The following is a 20,873-nucleotide window of genomic DNA, read 5'->3' on the forward strand; positions in this document are numbered from 1 at the left end:
TTTTTTTATTTTCTCATGCACAGTATCACAACTTTGCACATGAGAGCACAGATCCTATATTAGCTATTGAGTGTGTGGTAAAGAGGGTGCTGAAGAGATTCTGAGGCAGAACTCAGGGTCATACAGAGATGAAGAGAGAGACGCTCCTGTGTCTTCAGATATATCTCCTCTTCCCCACCTTAAATCTACTTACATCCCTACCCAAACGACTGAGGGCTCCTAGCTGAGAACTAAGAAAGACAGGAAAAGATTTAAATAGATAAATGTAATCTGGTTGTGTGGCTTTACACAATGTTGAAATGAAAGGGCCTTAAAGATTACTTAGTACTTAGAGCAAAATCCAATATTTGATAAAAGTGTTATTTAAAAAAGATGATAATATCAGAATTAGCACATTCATACACATGTACATTTAATTGCATTTTGGGGGGTGGAGGGTAGAAAATGTATTTACTTAACAGCTAATGGTGCACAGCAAAATCAAGACATTACCTTTATTTTCTTCCGATGTTTTATCTTTGGTACATTTTTATCAGCAGGTCTTACTATTTTATCTGCTTTAATCCATTCATCATATCTAAAATTAAGAAAAATGAGCATAAATATGTAAGGTATAAACCACTGAAGGAACTATACTATATTCAAATAAAAACTCAATTTTAACATTTTATAACTTCACTGGCTCTTTTTTTTTCTTTTTCTTTTTTCTTTTTTTTGGAGCTGGGGACCGAACCCAGGGCCTTGCACTTGCTAGGCAAGCGCTCTACCACTGAGCTAAATCCCCAACCCCAACTTCACTGGCTCTTAAGAGATCTGATGAGTATACAATCAAGACATCAAAGAGTCAAATCGACTGTCCCATGGTCAAAACCCTCCTAAATCCTCTAGGGTCACTACTGCTCCACTCAAACCAAACACACACATTAAATATTGAAAAATTATAATCTTTTCTAACATTTGTTTTGCTCTTAAGTGGTGGTAGGCATTTTTTCCCCTCTAGACCTACCAAGAAAACATGCTGTAGTTAGTAACACTCTGACAGAAAGGCCTCCTACTGCTTTTAGAGGACTCAAATAATTAGGGATTGGGGGGTGGAGGATGAGGGTGGTGCTGCTCTAGAAAAACATTATTCTGCCCCAAGTTTTCTGTGTTCTAAAAAGCTTCTTTCATATGTTTACAAACATTAAAGGGTCAATAGAGCTATGATGACTTCTCAATTCAATGATCAAAGTCTTCAGAATTTTACAAGGTGCAAAATACTGCTGACTACACATTAAGTTATGTACATCAAAAAAGGAGTACTTTTTTCCATAAAAAAATAAGCTAGAAAAAAAGGAACATTAGAGGAGACCAGAAGAGCATTATGTCTTCCAGAGGTCCTGAATTCAATTCCCAGCGATACATGGTGGCTAATAACCATCTGTAATGAGGTCTGTGACCTCCTCTGGCCTGCAGGTACACATGCAGGTAGAATGCTGTATACATGATAAATAAATAAATCTTAAAAAAAGCAGAATAGAAAGTAACTCAGTCATTCTCTTTTTCTGTTTTAAAGTTATACCCATAAAGAGAGCAACTATTTGTTATTGTTTATTTATCTGTCTGTAGTATTAGTGATTAAAAATAACCTTTCATATGCTAAGCTGTGACTCCAGCCTTTAATAACAAACACAAAAACCTGAAAATAAAGTTTAATTATTGCAAGCATTTATGGTGAAGTAACAAAGGTCCCAAATCAAGAACTAAATTAACAAGCTGTAATGAATCAGGCCTTGAGAGGCTAAAGGAAGAGTTTCAGGAGCTACAGGCCAGCCTGGCTACAAACTGTGAGCTCCAGACCAGTCTGGGTTACAAAGAGCAACCCAATCTCAAAAGCTACCACCTTCCTCTGGTGGGAAAAAGAGTTCAATTATATAGGTCACCGTTTGATTAAACATGTTTTCATGTTACAACAAACAGAAGACCTACAAGTACCTAAAGCAACCTTTAGGCTGGTGCTTCACAGACCACAGTGAAACTGCTGACTCAGCTCCACACAAAAGCACACTGTGCTTCCTACTGGCTAAACCTGGTGACAAGATAATGAAAAATTTTAACTAAGAAACAGAAAAGCAAAATATTTTTAATTTTTTCAGAGATACCTTATTAAATAGAACATTTATTCATCCCTCAAAATACAACTTTAAAGGATACTAGAATTGCTGGATATTTCTTTTGAAATTGATAGACATTTCTTTAATCTCAACACAGGAGGAGACAAAGGTAGGTAGATCTCTGTTGAGTCTGAGGTCACTCTGGTCTACAAATGGGAGTTCCAGGCCATCTAGGAGCTACATATTGAAACCATGTATCAAAAACAAAAACAATACCTAAATGTTGGAGCTGAACACACTAAAGAACTATAATCTATCATCCAGGAGGCCAAAGCTCCTAGATGGAAAGCTCCACGCTAACCTGGATACAGAGAGAGACTGTGTCTCAGAAACATCAACATCAACAAATAGGAATCAAAGAATTACTGCAAGCATGTGATAGAGTCATAATCTGGACTATCACATGCCTGTACAGGGGGCTCCCGCAAGTCAGTTAGTGGTTTAAGAATCAATAGGAAGGAGCCGGAAGATAACTTAGCAAGTAAGGTACATGGATAGAGTCTGAGGGCATCTGCATTCACACACATAAACACAGACACATGAAGACAGTAGAGGAAAAAATAGATTAAAAAAAAAAAAGAATCACATAGGATACCAACCATTCACAATAATTAGGAAATGGAAGCAACCTAATTATCCATTAACAGATGAATGGATGATAGAAATATGATACATATACATACATAATGAAATTCTATCAAGCTATAAATAAAATCATTACACATGCTGGAAAATGGATAACTAGAAATCATTATGCTAAATGAAATAAGGCAGGCTCAGAAAAAATACATCATGATTTCTCAAGTAAGTTTTATATGGATGTATGTAGAGGTGTGAGTGTAGATCACAAAACTAGAATGGGAATCATGAAGACATGTCTTAATGGGGAGCAATGTGAGAAAGACAAGGAAGAGACAGGAGGTGCTAAGGAAGCTAAGGGAGAGAATGGAATAGCAATACCAAGAAGAAGAAAGTGTGGGTGAAAATGTCATAATGACTTTAGAGAAGAGAATCAACAATACAGGGAATCAGGGTACACATTCCAGTATGGATCTCAATTGAGCAGAGAGAACACTGGGCAACAGTTGTTCAGATGAACCCTGTCAAATTATTGTACTCTTGTTCGTCAGTCAGCATGCTTCATGATAAGGAGGCTGGAGAACTATGATAAACATGTCTCCTGACCCACTGGCTCACCCGCACAGCTGCCTTGTTGAGGTTCAAGCACAAAGTCTTATGGCTACAAGAAAGCAGAGAGACTGACTGGATGTGCCACACACCCATCTGCCTTTGCCTTCCCCTCTTTTACTAAACAGTACCAAGGAACAATAAATAGCCTCTTCATTGCAAGAAAAGATTCACCTTGGCAGGTATAAGGGAAGAGGACTATTGTTGTCTTATGTTTTTCCCATTCAGAAACAATTTTTAATAATTAAAACAAATATTAAATTAGGCCTGATTATTTTAATTAAGCAGTGTTAGTTCAGTGGTTAAGCACTTGATCAGCATAAGAAACGCTCTAGATTTGAGCCTCAGTACTACCAAAACGGGTGTGTGTGTGTGTGTGTGTGTGTAAATAAAGGACTGGTTAGCCTCAGCTTTTAATTTCCATTATTAGCACATTATATAATAATCTTATATAGAACCTAGATAAGCATCTGATATTCATATAAACTGCTAGGCAAATATAAATGCCTAATCTGAGAAGATATATACTAAAATTACCTAATACAAAGGACTCAGATGTCTCATCGCCTAAAAATGGTCAAAATCTATATATTTATTCAACACATTATCAGTATATTAAGCATGAAGTCACAACACAGCTCTTATCTGCAAGGAGCTTACAATTTAACCTAGAAGACAATGCAAAACAATAACTGCAAAGTAATGATACAAACCTTTTGAAAGAAGAAGTTATGCTGGATGTGACCTTTTTAATATATTTAAAATACTGACACATAGCAAAAGGAAACCATTCAGAGACCACTGAGTACTTGCTCTCACCAGAGAAAACTGTAAGTTCTGAAAAGCTTTATGACTTTTGTGTGGCTGTATCGGCAAATCACTTGGTGATAATAAAGCAGCAGAAGGTTTGTCTATAAAATGGTTATTATGTACACTTTGACACATTTTCTGAAACCCAGCTTTCAAAAAAATACTGTATGCACATAGTAATACATACTCAGCCATACCTTTAAAAAACAAATTACACCCAGAAACAGGTGTTTTTAAAATACTTTCAGAACACCTGGTCATGGTGGTACACGCCTTTAATTCCAGCACTCAGGAGGCAAAGATAGACAAGATCTCTGCGAGTTTAAGGCCAGCCTGGTATACACAGTGAATTCAAGGGTACAGAGTGGGACCCTGTCTTAAAGCAAACAAAGCAAAAACAAACTTTCAGAGCAAAAGCAAGTTGATACAATTCTTTAAAACTACCTATGTGTAAAGGCTGTTACAAAGAAAAACCCCAAATAATTAGCTATTAAGTTAAATATCAAAATTCTAAAACTGGTACTCTATTTAAAAATTATTGACAACATATTTTATTTAAAATACTGACACATGGCTAAAGGAAACCCACTCGGCAACTGCTGAGTCCTTGCTCTCACCAGAGAAAGCTACGAGTTTCTCTTACTATTACACCCATAGAATGACATGAATGCTATTCATCAAAATTAAGAATAAATAGCAGTCTGGCAGTGGCAGTGCATGCCTTTAAACCCAGCACTCGAAAGGCAAAAGCAGGCAAATCTCTGTGAGTTCAAGACCAGTCTGGTCTACAGAGAGTTCCAGGACAACCAGGGCTACAGGGAGAAACCGTGTCTCAAAAACAAAACCAAACCAAACAACACCTCCCCCTCACCACCACCAAAAAAAGAGAAAGAAAAGGATAAGATAAGACACAGAGTCAAGCACTGTGGCACACATCTCTAAGACCAGCACTTAGGAGATGGAGCAGGAGGATTAATAAGCTCACCCTTCACCTACACAGGAGGTTTCAAGGCCAGCCTATGTTATGTAAAACCTTATCTTCACCACCACCACGCAAATAACAGCAGAAGGACAGAAACACAAATATGATAGCACTCTTGTACTTAAATTTTGTCAGAAGAAGCTCATTAATAGTATAGTCATTCTACCAATAGCATTTCCTAAGGATTCTGATTCTAATGCTAGAGTTGGTCTATAGGCAGAGATAACATGTAATTTGAAAATATCCTGGACACGTATGGACCAAGCTCAGGCCACTGCAAATGGTAAGAGCTATGGCACTAACAGCACAATGTAATATAAATTTTAAAAACATTCCCAAAGTTGTGTTTTTTCAAATAATTGATTAAGTTTAGGAAATTGTATTTGTACGTATTTAAAAAAACCAGAAGGACCAGCTCCGAAAAAAAAAAAAAAAAAAAAAAAAAAAGAACCAAAAAAAAAAAAAAAAAAAAAAAAAAAAACCAGAAGATGTACTTATTAATTTGTAAATTATTATATGGAATATGTCCAGTGGATATTTTTGAAACATCTGCTAACCTATAAGACTACTCAATGAGACAGACCCCGGTTTAGTCAACAGTTTGAGCTGAAAATACAAAGATAGACCAAGGCTCTCTAGTATAACCATAATGGAACTGTTCATCTTTTTCATGATGTCGATGCTGATTTTCACTTGTACTCCTGCACTGTGGTTAATTCAAAAGTCAATCTCTTCTAAAACAAGTTTACAAAATTATCAAATGAGATACACTTTATGGCTTTTAACTTTTACACTAAAGAACAATGGATGACTTTCCAGAGTATTTGCTCTTTTTATCATTGTTACAATAATCTCAAAGCATAAACACCATGATTTTGCATGGTTTCTTCAGTACACTAATTCAACTGTATGGAATACATTGAAGTACAACAAAACAAGGGTAGAATAGTCTAGAAGAAGAACAGGAAAATTAAGCTGAAAAGTAACCATTCAGTAATTTTTTAAAAACAAAAGAAAAAGAAGTCCTAAGAAATGAGGATTCCCAATCTGTCTCTCAATTGCTAACAAACAGACTAGATCGGTGTTCTGAAGAGAAGTTATATTCCTGAGCTCAGAAAGCTTATTATTTGAATCATGTTATTATGATTAGTAGAAAAACAGCAACATAAAGTAATAAACTGCAGTAGTTACCAGAAGACAAAAAAAAAAAATTAAAGAGAAACCTTCCAAATACAAATAAGAAATAAAGCACAAGATAATTAAGGAAAGTAAAAAAAAAGCCAGATGCAGATGCTGCAGCCAGAATCCAAGTGAAGAGTGCCATAGGAGTGACCAGCTGGAGGTAACATTTACTGGTCAAAGACAGGATTCCAAACCTAGTAATCCTGGTAAGTACTATTCTAAAAGTATGGGATGTGGGGCTATCTGAGTGGGCTTACCCATAAATGAGAAAACAGGACAGATGCAAATAACATTGTCCACTAGTTCATGGATTGATGCACAGAAACGACACAGTGAGACCAGGCAGGCTCAAGACAGGGCTTTCTTTGACACAGAAGAAGTAAGTGCAAGTCTACAAGTGGTGGTGGTGGTGGGGGGAGATAATTTGAATAGGTCAAGAAAACAGGCTGGTGTCTTTTACAAGACAATATCTAAACATGAGCATATTAACTTGTGACTAGAGGTGACAAATACACAGCCTGACTGTAGATGAAAGCAAGAAATTAGTATAAATTAGTAAAATTTTCCTTCTTGCTTCAATTTCCCAGCCAGATTAAAATTCAAATCAAAGTTACCAGCTGAAAGTGAGGACTAGAGGGGTGAGGGGTGGGGCGGGAATTAGAAACAATGTAAAATAGTCTGCTAAGAAAATAAGAGAGTGGACAGAAAAAACAAAATTGAAAAAAGGAGTAAGGGCTCACTTAAAGTTCATATATATCACAAGGCAATGATGTTACAGAGATGGCTCAATGGTTAAGAGTGCACATTACTTCCTCCAGAGGATCCAAGCTCAGTTCTGACACATAAGTTAGGCAACGCACAGCTCCCTGTAACTCCAGTTCAAGGAGATCAAATGCCCTCCGGCCTTCTGTACACAAGTAGCATACACTCACACATACATACACACATAGTAAAAATGTATCTAAAAGTCGAGTAACCTAAATGGTTCTAATATGTCCAGTTATGAAACAAGGAAGGATACAAATCCCACATTCAATGACATTTATGGTATGTTATTTGAGGGCGAAATAAAAAAGTTCCACTGTATAATCCAGGCTGGCACTAAACTCATATTTTTTCTGCCTCAAACACTGAGTGGTACAATTACCTATGTAGCATATATTTCTAAATCCAATCCTATACTTATTATTTGGCAAGGACATGATATCTCAACAGACCACTTAAGATAACCATGCTAATATTAACATTGCTAACGTTAAAAAACAAACAAAAAAGCAAAAAACCCCAAGAGAAAGTCTACTACTAAAACTAGCCAAAGTAGGAACTAGAGAATGGTTCAGTGAGTGAAGGCACTGGCTACTCTTCCAGACTTCAGTTCCCTGCACCTACTTGGTGCTTCACAACCATCTGTAACTCCAGTTCCAGGGGATCCAATAAGCACTTCTGGTTTCTGTAGGTACCACACAGACATAAATGTAGGCAAAACACTTTTACATATTAAAAAATTCTTTTGATTCTCTCTCACAGTTAAAAAAAGGTTAAGATACTATAATTTCCTGAACCTGTACTGCTAGGGGTTGAACCTAAGGCCTTGCAAGCGCTTAACAAGTGCTCTTCCATTAAGCTACAGCCCACCCAGAGGAATATAATTCTTAAAATTTTACAAAGCTATATTTTCAGAAGCACTGTAATTTTAAATCATTTTAATCCATTAATTTTATTTCTATTTTTCATGTTATTTTATGTTGTATGTTATTTTGGAAGGATTAATAATTATTCATGGAATGATTTAAACCAAGTACCCTATGCATGGTGATTCTCTATCATTTAGCAGTAACTTAAGATCACTCTATCAGAAAAGATCACTACTGGTATCATATCATTTGTGGTTTGGGTTCAAGAGCTCCAAATTTACTTTAAGTAAATTTAAATAAAATAGTTTTTTTTTAATCCTTCCATGTGTGGCAAAGAACTTTTTCCAATACTAATGCTTACATAAATATAATCTTCATTAAAATGTTTTATAGTAGGATATGAACAATATTTAAATTTATGCATCTCAGAAAAATATACAGAAATCAACAATAAAACTTTTTTAAATTAAGATATTATTTCCTTAAAGAAAAATTTTCTTACAGAAGTCAGATAAAATACACAAATAGCCCCATACACAATGTGCTAAATAAAGCATCTATCGAGAACCAGTGCGAATGGAGGTTTCATAAACCCCCATGCGTAAAGCTTCAAGTCTAACATTTCGTTAAACGGTAATATACACAATAACGCTGGAGACCTCTAAAATCACAGGAAATAACTGAAGAGCTGGTGGTGATTTGCTGTAGTCCTCTGTATTAGTTTTAGACATGAAGAAACATCAACATTAACAACAGTTCTTGCTGGTTCATCACTAGGGCACTCTTTGGTAATTACTACAGAGAATAGTGGGGACACTGGCATGCTCACTAAGAAGATTAACTGTTAAGTGTGCTGAAGCACGGTCCTGTCCTCTGTGCTGCAGAAGTTATGCAGATCCACCCCAGAGGTCTTCATCGAGATTGTTAGGATCTTCTTTGCAAAGTTCTTAACACAGAACTGCTTGAGGTCAGAACAGATGGCATCTGTCTTAATAACATAAGCATGGCTTGCTGGATCAGGTCTCACTTCCCTTCCTGGGTCATTACAAATCTGATTGCCTCAACTTAAAATCTTCCTTTCTATCAATTTCAAAACTGAAGTACTAAATATCCTCTGTACCTTCTGCAACCCAACTAGCTATGCTTTTCTTTGGTCAATCTCTTCTTTTAAAAAAAAAATTAGAAAATATGATGATTTAAAGTGTGAAATGATTTCCTCCATATTTTGTTTCCTTTGCTTTTGCTTAGGAAACCAATTAGTAAAGATAATCGAGCCTGAATGTTGTGGAATCTGTGTCTAAATCCTGTTCATCGGTCATGAAATTTCAAGCACTTGATATAAGCCAAGAGGAAATATTGCTTCTGTGTAGAAATCAGCAAAGTAACTAGGAATGAAGGATGGAGACAGCTGAGAGACAGCAAGCCTTTCTACTCCTGCGGTGGTCCTGGAGCTGGGGGGCTCGGCCCTCAGGCTTCCTAATTCACACTTACGTCTGCAAGTACCTGAGGGCAGAACAAGACCTCCTTAGCACCTTTACTCAGTAAGATGAAATCCGTCCAACAACGAGACCACAGAACAATCTGAGGTTTCTCCTATCAGCCAACCTGTCAATGAGAGAACTGCATACAATACAGACAGAAGAACCACAGCTATGAGGACAGACTCCATGCAGGGTACCATGTACCACCTGGCAAAGTCTATGCTTCAGAACAACTACACTTCAAAGCCCTGGTAAGAAAGTATCCTGAAATCCATACTTTTACTACCTTCTTTATCAGAAATTCAGTCTCTGAACTCCCTTCCTGACTCAAGTTGCCATATTCTTCCTAGTGTTTTAAAAGTCATACATATACTTTTATATATGAATACATAAAATTATACTTTCCTCAAATTGGAAAGGCAATCAGATTCTAGGTCACACTTGCAGAACTTACTGCTGTTACAACAGAACAAAAGGTATGCTTCTAAGAAATGAGAATTTGAAATCTTTTCTTAGAATTTCCCACAAACATTAAGCTTCATGTTCGTGTATAAGGGACAGCAGGGACTGAATTGAAGGACTCACAGTACTGAGTGGGTACTTGACCAAAAGCCACACCTCTTCTCCAAGAATAAATTTAACTATAAAGCCTGATAACTGTATTTTTCCTGAAAAACACGAGGACTCCCTTGAAAAAACCACCAATAGAAACAACTGAGCCTAATTTCACAAACTACAACTAGATTTCATACATTTAATTTACTACCTAACAATAAACATTCCAAAGTTAATGAAGTTACTGTGAAAAGACAACTAAATGGTTTGCCTTACAAATTGACTTCTCAATTTTAGATAAAACTGAAAAAGTGCAAGATAAAAATCTTAAATCTCTGACCACACCTAGACCTGGACCTCTGCTTTGTCTTTCACTGGCTGGACTCAGGAGCAGTAGGAAGGTTCACTCTTAGCACATTTGCTGCTATTTTCCAGCTTTGGTTTCAAAGACACAAATAAGGTCCTATGACTTCTGAAAAGATACTAATATAGCTGCTGATAATAAGGTCTTTTAAAAAAATCAGTGATGCTTCTTAAGAAATTCAGACTTTGAAATCTGGACGACCACAAAGAAGAGTGTGAGGATTTAAGTGGAGAAAGCAGGCAGCCTGGTAATGATATGATGAAGTCAAGAAGCAAAACCCATTATCATTGTGAGGTTTTCCTATCATTTCTTTCCAGTGTATACTCTATTAAACATGTATTAGACTTAACTGTCTAGACCTACTTTCCATTTACTAAAGATGTCTGTGAAGTGCTGAAAACACGAAGTAGAGTGGTAGGGTGTCATCGAGTGAGGTATTAACAGGCTAAAAGCTTGATATTTTTAATGTTAATGTGTTCAGTTAGAGTACTAGTAAGTCTGTAATTTGTTATGTAAGTTTTTAAATAGAAAAGTATTTTAAAAGTGTTTGTAATAATCACTAGCTGAAACTCAAGTTACCTCACATTCCATCCGCAGTAATGCACCAAGTAAAGGACCTCTCCACCTTCGACATCAGAATCTTTTATACTAGCTTCATACATTTTTTGATTTTTCCCTCGTCCATACCGCACTTGGACTTTCATGCCTGGTGGATAGCACTCAAACTCCTCTTCTTCATTGTTGTCATCATCATCTTCATCCTCATCTTCTTCCTCATCTTCTTCCTCCTCCTCTTCTATTTCTTCATCATCTTCATCTTCTTCTTTATTGGTTTCATCTCTTGAAAGGTTTAAAAAATTGAAGAGTTAATAAAAGTTACTTCATGAGTTTCAGTTCCAAACCACATATACCGATAAAAATCGTGGCTGTGATTGTTCCAGAACAGCTGGTTCCGTGTGTACAAAATGCTCTGAATTTCAATTTAGTATTTAAAACTAAAACCTGTATGAGAGGACAAGTGTCAGAAAGATAGTTTTAGAGGAAAAATAAGAAGCAAAAATAAGTACATAAAAAAAAAAAAAAGAAAGAAAATCCTGCACTGTAATCCCAGTCCTTGGGAGGATGTAGGCAGGAGGATCAATGTGAGTTCACAGGTCAGTCCAGGCTACATAGAAAGACCCTGCTCAAACAACAGACAGAAAGACAGAGATTAAGATTGATTGATTGATTGATGATTGATTAATTGATTGACTGATCGATTGACTGATTGATTCCTTGACTGATTTTCACCAAAGGAATATAAGTTGTGATGAACAATAGGAAACTAGTTTGGCTGCCTAAGCACTCTCTCATATTTTATTACAGAAGTGCTTTACAACTCAGTTTATGTACACATACACACACACACTTACTTCATTACCATTTTCTGATGGAAACTTACTCTAAAACAAACATGTCCAACATTAGTATGTTTAAAACAAAATATTCACTAATTAATGGTGACCCTTAGTAATGTTAAGACATGCTCAAAACAGATTCTCAAATGTTGAAGTAAATGAAATATAATTTTGACTTTCACAGGGATTTTCTACTATGGTCACATAAATTATGCAAGTATCACAATTTTACCAGACATTTATTGAATTTTTCTGGCATAGATTCTTTCAACATGAAAGCTTCTTAAAAGTAGGAAGATTTAGAGGTCAATTCCAAATATAGAAAACAGAAACACAAACGATCATAGTAGGAACACTAAGTTATTTTCATCACCTCAATATCACATAGATCCTAAGAGTGGACACTTATATTCCTTTATTTCTTTTTCATTGGAATTTTAAGACAGTGTCTCATTATGTAGGCAAACTTGGCCTTCAACTTTGATCCTCCTGCCACAGACTCCAGAGTTCATCACTATGTCAGCCTTTATGTTCTTCTTACATTATCCATAAATCTGTACTGAAAAAGTTTTTAAAAACCTCCAATTCTGAATCTTTACCAATCACTAGTTTTATATAAAATAAATTTCAATGTAAAATACAGTGTTATATTTGGGCAGTTTGTCTGCTTTGCAATGTGAGTGCACTAACAGCAAGTCTCTCACAGAGGATCTGTCCCTTCATACACATTGGAAATGTGTAATTATAAGAAAATAGATATAGAAAAGCCCCTGTGGTACTAATTTCAGCTTTAAATTCTTTCATAAAAATCTTTTGACTGACAGCATGTCTCAGCTATCATTTCTTACTATATAATTACATATGTAATGAGAAAACTAACAGATAAAATGGAATGACAAGTGAGTTCACAAATCTATCAACTTTGTCTGAAATGACAGCTCAACCCTATAATCCTAGAGCTCAGGAGGCTAAGCCAGGAGAATCTCTTGATCAAAGGCAAGATAGCAAGGCCCTGTTCTCAGAAACTCCACACAAAGAAACAGGAGAATAGAGTCAAGTCAGTCAGTATTTAGAAATCTAGACTTAACTGAATACAGCTTTCATCTGAAATGAAGAGCATGAACTGTTATTTAACAATCAATAGCATTTCTAGCATGAAATATTTTAATCAGCAAAGGTAAGTACAAAATCATCAGAGATGGCCTTATAAGTATTAAGAACATTAAACGAATTTGTATTCATTTATGCTATTTATATAACACACTGAAACTGCTAGGAGAGCACTCTGAAAAAATACGGCTTGTCCGTGTTTCAGGACTCCACCGTGAACATCTGAGAAAAAGGGAGTAATGGGGAGCACGGTACAAAGAAGAGCAAGCACCAAAATAATCAGTGAAAATACCGGACTCATACATCAAAGAGTACAGTGAGGCCACTAGGCACATGCCACTACTATCAGACATGAAGACATCCTACACATGGTTGTGGAAACAGTACACGGAAATTTTAATAGACCAATCAAAAAATTTTAAATATGTACTTAAAATCAATCTCAGATACAAAACTAAACAAAATTTTATTAAACTATACATTGGAAGTTCAAAGAAGCAAACAACATAGATACTGGCAATTAATCAAGGAAAACGGCTCTGTTTTTTCAAAGGCACTACTGGCAAATTCAAAAGTCAATGAGCATAGAAAGGAATTTCCTGAAAGTACCCATTATAACCAACACACTCGTTAAAAACTAAGCTCATATATATATATATATATATATATATATATATATATATATATATATATATATATATATATTACATACAAGTAAACACACATATATGTTATTTGTCTTTTAAAGATCATTGTGCTAATGTATGTTTTATATGAGTACAAGCATAATGAGCCAGAGGGCGAGTGTGTGAGTCAGAGGGCAGTTTGGGGGAGTTGGTTCTCTTCTCACTGATTTCTAGGGCTCTACTTCAGGCAGTCAGACTTTGTAGGACAGATGCTTTTACCCACTGAGCAAGCCTGACAGTTCTAAAGTTAGCTATGTTCTTCAGAACATTGTTTGGAAAACAAACTACATCAAAATAAAACTTTCACAACAGAGAAATGCCAGAATTTCCTGGTTTGACATTATTACTCTACTTATATCATTGTCATCGTCATAAAAAAGCCACAGTGTGCCCTTCCAGTCTGAATCAGTGCCCTGAGCAGACCTTGGGTGCTGGATCCTCACTCACTCCCACAACACCCAGAGGAAGCCCAATTCCCAGGTCCTCTAATACTTGAAGGATCAGAGATGAGGAGGCCACAACTGCCTCAACACCAAGAGTAACTGGGACCCCTGGGATCCAGAAACACAGGAATCCCTGCCAAGTCACTGGCATAGGTTCCCTTCCAGTCTGAACCAGTGCCCTGAGCAGACCTTGGGCGCTGGTTCTACAGTGACTCCACAAGTCGCAGGTGTTCTGAAACTCCCGGGATCACAGGAGAGGCCACAACTTCTGCCCGAAAACCCAGAATAACTAGGTTCCCAGGACCCAGGGACACAAGAACCCTCCCCCCAGCAAGGGGCACGGTTCCTCCTGGTCTGACCCGTGGGGACTGGCTCCACACCAAGTACCATCCAGAGGAAGCCCGACTCCCAGGTGCTCTGAAACTCCCAAGATCACAGGATCCCAGGATCCCAGAGGAGGCTCCACTCCTAGGAGATCAGACACAGCCAGGAGTTCAGGATCACAAAATCCGAGAATCAAAGACAGACACTTCCTCAGAGTAAAAGGCTGGAATAAAAATTTTCCAAGGAAATGGTCCCAAGAAAAAAAACTGTAGTAGCCATTCTAATATGTAATAAAATCAACTTTCAACCAAAAGTTATGGAAGGAGACTTTATACTTTATACCTCAAAGGAAAAAAATCTACCAAAATGAACTTGCAATTCTGAACATCTATGCGCCAAATGCAAGGGCAACCACATTCATAAAAGAATCTTTACTAAAGCTCGAAACACACATAACATCTCACACAATAATTATTGAAGATTTCAACACCCCAATCTAATCAGTGGACAGATCACAGAAACAGAAATTAAACAGACACAGTGAAACTAACAAAAGTTATGAACCAAATGGATTTAACAGGTATTTATAAAACATTTCATCCTAAAAAAAAAGAATATACGTTCTTAGCACAGCAGGGTACCTTGTCCAAAAGAGTTCATATAATCAGTCACAAAACAGGCATCAACAGATAGAAGAACACTGAAATGATCCCTTGCATCCTATCAGATCACCATGAACTAAGACTGGTCTTGAATAACAAAAAAAAAAAAAACCCAGAATGCCCACATACACATGGAAGTTGAACAATGTTCTACTCAATGATAACTTGGTCAAGGAAGAAATAAAGAAATTAAAGACTTTTTAGAATTTAATAAAATGAAGGCACAACCTACCCAAACTTATGGGACACAATGAAAGCAGTGCTAAGAGGAAAACTCATAGCTCTGAGTGCCTCCAAAAAGAAACTGGAGAGAGCATACACTAGCAGCTTGACAGCACACCTGAAAGCTCTAGAACAAACAGAAGCAAATACACGCAAGAGGAGTAGAAGGCAGGAAACACTCAAACTCAGGGCTGAAATCAACCAAGTAGAAACAAAAAGAACACAAAGAATAAACAAAACCAGAAGCTTGCTCTTTGAGAAAATCAACAAGGAAGATAAATAACACTTCACCAGACTAACCAGAGGGCACAGAAAGAGTATCAAAATTAACAAAATCTGAAATGAAAAGGGAGATATAACAACAGAAAATGAGGAAATTCAAAAAACCATCAGATCCTACTACAGAAGAATATATATACTCAACCAAACGGGAAAATCTGGATGAAATGGACAATTTTCTATACAGATACCAGGGTTAAATCAAGATCAGATAAACCATCTAAACAGTCCCATTGCCCCTAAAGAAATAGAAGCAGTCATTAAAGGTCTCCCAACCAAAAATGTCCAGGACCAGATGGATTTACTGTTGAATTCTATTAGACCTTCATAGAGGACCTAGTGTCAATACTCTCCAAACAATTCCACAAAATAGAAACAGAAGGAACACTACCCAAACTCCTTCTATGAAGCCACAATCACACTTATACCTAAACGACACAAAGAGAGCTTCAGACCAATTTCCCTTATGAGTAGCAAATAAATAAATAAACAAACAAACAAACAAACAAACAAACTCAATAAGATCCTCCCAAACCAAATCCAAGAACACATCAAAATGATCATTCACCTTCATCCCAGGGAGGCAGGGATGGTAATCCATCAATGTAATCCACTATATAAACAAAGAAAAAAGCCACATGATCATCTTATCACATGCTGAGAAAGCATTTGACATAATTCAACACCCCTTCATGATAAAAGTCTTAGAAAGATGAGGAATGCAAGGCCCACACCTAAACATAGTAAAGCAGTATAGAGCAAACCAGTAGCCAACATCAAACTAAACGGAGAGAAAACTGAAGCAATCCCACAAAAATCAGGGACTACACAAGGCTGCCCACTCTCTGCCCACCTATTCAATATAGTACTTTAAGTCCTAGCCAGAGCAATTAGACAGCAAACAGAGGTCAAGGGGATACAAACTGAAAAAGAATAAGTCAAAATATCTCTATTTGCAGATGATATGATAGTATACATAAGTGACCCTAAAAATGCCACCAGAGAATTCCTACAGCTGATAAACAACTTCTGCAAAGTGACTGGATATAAAATTAACTGAAACAAATCAGTAGCTTTCCTCTACTCAAAGGACAAATGGGGCTGAGAAAGACATTAGGGAAATGACACCCTTCACAATAGTCACAAATAATATAAAATACCTTGGAGTCACTCTAACCAAGCCAGTGAAAGATCTGTATGACAAGAACTTCAAGCCTCTGAAAAAATAAATTGAAGAAGATCTTAGAAGATGGAAAGATCTCCCATGCACATGGATTGGATTAATATAGTAAAAATGGTCATCTTGCCATAAGCAATCTACAGATTTAATGCAATTCCAATCAAAATTCCAACTCAATTCTTCACAGAGTTAAAAAGAGCAATTTGCAAATTCATGTAAAACACAGGATAGTGAAAACTTCTCAACAATAAAAGAACTTCTGGGGAAATCACCATCCCTGACCACAAGCTGTATTACAGAGCAATAGTGATAAAAACTGAATGGTATTGGTACAGAGACAGACAGGTAGATCAGTGGAATAGAGTTGAAGACACAGAAATGAAACCATACACCTACAGCCACTTGATCTTTGACAAAGGAGTTATACCATCCAGTAGGAAAAAATACAGCATTTTCAAGAAATGGTGCTGGTTCAACTGGTGGTCAGCATGTAGAAGACTGCAACTCTTATTATCTCCTTGTACAAAGCTGAAGTACAAGTGGATTAAGGACCTCCACATAAAACCAGGTACACTGAAACTAATAGAAGAGAAAGTGGGGAACTGCCTAGAACACATGGGCACAGGAGAAATTTTACTGAAGAGAACACCAGTGGCTTATGCTCTAAACTCAGGAACCGACAAATGGGACCTAAAATTGCAAAGCTTCTTTAAGGCAAAGGGCACTGTCAACAGAAAAAAATGGCAACCAACAGATTGATAGAGCATCCTCATGGATGGAGTGGATGGAGGGATGAGATGGGAGGTTTTCTGGAGGGGAAACTGGGAAAGGGGATAATATTTAAAATGTAAATAAAGAGGGACTATGGTAGCACATCCCTTTAATCCTAGCACTTTGGAGCAGAGATGGAGGGCTGTCTGTGAGTTCAAGGTCAGTCTGTTCTACAGAGAATTCCAGGGCTACACAAAGAGAAACCCTGTCTCCAAAAAAAAAAAAAAAAAAAAGACACAGTGTAACAAACAGATACCAAAGAACAAACACCAACCAGAGCATCTTACGAGTCTTAACCTTTTTAATCTCCTATAAGTTAAGACAGATAAAATTCTTGGTGGTCGCCAATCAGGGAAAGTTTATATACCAAAAACCAATCAAAACAACATAACCAAGGCATCATATCGTATTGTTTTCTTTTCTATTTATAAAGCTAAACAGATCAACATCCTTCAGGTAAAAATCCCAATCTTTACTAAGTTTCTAAACTGTAATAATCTCCTACGGCAGGAAAGTATACTTCAACTGTGCACATACACAGAGAGAAGAAAATAAATGTCCTTACTATATTTACCTGGGCACATTTAGTTTTGTTTTTTCTTCCCTGTTTGTATAATGGAGCTGTATTTTTAAAATCCTCAAATGAGAACAGTTGGTTTCACTTATTGAAAAGAGTAACTAGCACTTAGATCATTTTATTCTAAAGTCTCAGAGATGAAAGCCAAAGATTCTTACAAAGCTAAGAACCCACCAATAGACCACTTAAGTCAACATTCCCAAGTAGCCAAATCAAGTAAGTATGACTCATCACACACAGCCAAAACGACCCATACACTTTCTGCTTAAGAGACAAACACCCGGAGCCCCAACAGTTTCTGTGTCATCTTCATAACTTGCATTACCCAGTCAGGAGCAGACCTTAGTGCAGTAAAGAATACTGTTCCCTCAAGAAAATTATTTATAGGTTTCTATGATGAGAGCAAGAATAGATCAAAAAATATGATCTTTTCAACAATTCACATTAGTAGTGTCTCTGAAAGAATCAATTTTTCTTAACAAATGCAAATGATTCTTCTATACGTCATAAATCAATTTAGATTCAAACATTCACAAGACCAAATAAGAAGGCTGCATCCAACCACACTGTATCAGAAGCAGAGCAAGTATCTTACCCAGATCGTGCTTGCTCTTCTTCAGCATCTACCTCTGTGCTGAGGGCCTCCTCGGCCCTAGCTGTGGCACCGTCTTTATCTTCCAAGCTTTCCTTTTCTTCTAGTTTTGTAATGTTAGCTTCTTTTTCTTGATCAGATTGTGCAGGTATACATTCTAATAAGCCTTTTTTACTTCCCTAGAGAAAGACCAGAAGAACTAAACCAAAAACAGTAAAAACTTAAACCTAAATCAATGATTCTAGCTGTCAGCAACAAGAGGTGTCAACCAATATGTTACGGCTATTACTACTGATAATGTCAGCATATTCTTGCATTTTAAAGAACACATCATATAAAACTGCTAAGCCTGTCTGGTTAATAACTATCCTAAAATAACATTTCAGAAACATTCAGTAGAAGAGTTTGGCACTCTGTGTTTAATCCTCATCAAATCAAAAATTAACAAACACCCTTAAAAAAAGGTACAATGAAGAATAATAATGCAGGGTTGGGGATTTAGCTCAGTGGTAGAGTGCTTGCCTAGCAAGCGCAAGGCCCTGGGTTAGGTCCCCAGCTCCAAAAAGAAGAAAAAAAAAAAAAAGAATAATAATGCATAGAAAGCTAATAAATTGATTGGAAGAACTTCACAAATGATTAGAAAATCTATCTAGATGACAGATGACAATTAACGGTATATGGTTACCAGAGAGGGTTTGATATTTTCTTTTCTTTCACTCTCATCCTCAGCAGGCGTCTCCTCTTTTGGTATCATGTTCTTACTGTCTTCCACATTTACTTCTTTGATCTCTGCATCACTTTCTTCTTTAACTTTTATTTCTTTATTTTCACAATCTTTACATGGCTTGTTAAGAACTTTCTCTGGCAATGCCATCTGAAAATCAATATTTGCCGACCTGCAGTACTCTTCAAAGCCATATAAGTACCTGGAAACATGCAAAAACGATACATTTAGCAAGAAACACTCAAATACATTACTGAATAGTGTGTAGGGTTACTTTAGCTTGTTTTCTTTTTGTTTCATTGGGGGTGCGGGGGGAGGGGGGGTGGCCTGAAGCCGGAGAAGATGCTAAAGCCTCCTGGAGGTCACACAGATGCATTACAGTGGCCACTTTACAAAGTTGTTAGTTAATATGCATTCATGTCTTAGGTTATATGATCATCTTAACACATTCTAATAGTTCTCCATCTTTTATTGAGAGAAAAATTACTAAATGTGTAACCCTAAAATTATTGGCTCTCTTATCTCAAGTCTCCCAAATTCTGGGGTTACAGACATGGGCCACCATGCCCAGAAACGCCCCACCCCCCATTTTAAACATTGTATCAAATAAAATCAATTGACTATTTAAAGTCACAGGTAAATGAATGGAGGTGGAAACAATCACTCTAAAGTGAGGTAAACCAGACCGAGAAAGAAAAACATCAGGTTTTCAGTTGTCTGTAAATGTTAATGTTCAATCTTCGGAATATGTGTACTTCATCTGAAATACCCACAAAGGTCTGAGGTTACTAAGAAACCAAAAGAAGGGACCTTTAAGGGAAGGGATTGAATACACTTGTATAAAAAGTTAAAAAGGGAATAATGGAACAGGAAGAGTTAAACCGGGGTGAAGGAATGGAAGGTGTGTTAGAAAAGGGAATAAATAACAAAGACCTTTTAAAAACACATTACGCAGTAATCGATCAACAATGCCCCTACTAGACACCAGAAGATAACAAATGAAAAGCCCAGTGGGGATGAGTTACTTACTGCCTTTGAAGGCTATAGGCCTGATAGTCAATAGACCCCTGAAACATTTTAAGTTTAAGCTATTACCTAACTGCTCTTGGTTACCCTTCAGAACTGGAGAGCAAGATACTACTACTGAAGACACCACATGCTTGAGTTATAGGATTCATGCTACTAGAAACGTGGATATCTCATCCCAAAATGCTGTCTTTTATAGTCTGAAAGGTGCTAAGTAAACTACGGGAGGAGAAAAGTAATCCTTAATCACACCCAACTATTTTAACGTTTCCAGCTACAATGATGACTGTGGCCTGGAAAACGTGCCCTCTAGGGCAACAGTGGCACAAACACTGTGGGAGTAATCAACTGCTTCCTGTGAGTCCCACTCCACAGAGCAAAACCCATACCTGGGTACCACTACAAGGCTAAGAACCTGTGTCATTAGGTCACAAGCCCTAAAGGAGAACCTATTAATCTTTGGCTTAATGGACAAATATTAAACTAATAATTTACCATTACACTCACAGATCACCTAAGAAACTTCTACTT

At 36.9% G+C, this 20,873-nt stretch overlaps 1 protein-coding gene across 8 annotated transcripts in view; it reads right to left on the bottom strand.

The window, feature by feature from the left end:
- Arid4b (AT-rich interaction domain 4B) overlaps positions 1-20,873 on the bottom strand; it is a 124,475-nt gene that overhangs the window by 25,340 nt on the left and 78,262 nt on the right. For 4 of the 8 annotated variants that reach the window (XR_361039.5, NM_001414215.1, XM_008771764.4 and 1 more), the window contains 4 exons: positions 19,278-19,518; positions 18,596-18,771; positions 10,929-11,189; positions 493-577 (listed from right to left, as the gene is read on the bottom strand). Coding sequence is in view for 7 of the 8 variants with exons in the window: in NM_001414215.1 (NP_001401144.1) it covers positions 493-577; positions 10,929-11,189; positions 18,596-18,771; positions 19,278-19,518 (763 nt within the window). In the remaining variant the exon portion in view is untranslated. The remainder of the gene's footprint in view (positions 1-492; positions 578-10,928; positions 11,190-18,595; positions 18,772-19,277; positions 19,519-20,873) is intronic. The other 4 variants (XM_063276774.1, XM_008771765.4, NM_053421.3 and 1 more) reach the window with 2 other exon arrangements.

This window comes from Rattus norvegicus, chromosome 17 (assembly GCF_036323735.1).
Source record: "Rattus norvegicus strain BN/NHsdMcwi chromosome 17, GRCr8, whole genome shotgun sequence".
NCBI classification, from domain to species: domain Eukaryota; kingdom Metazoa; phylum Chordata; class Mammalia; order Rodentia; family Muridae; genus Rattus; species Rattus norvegicus.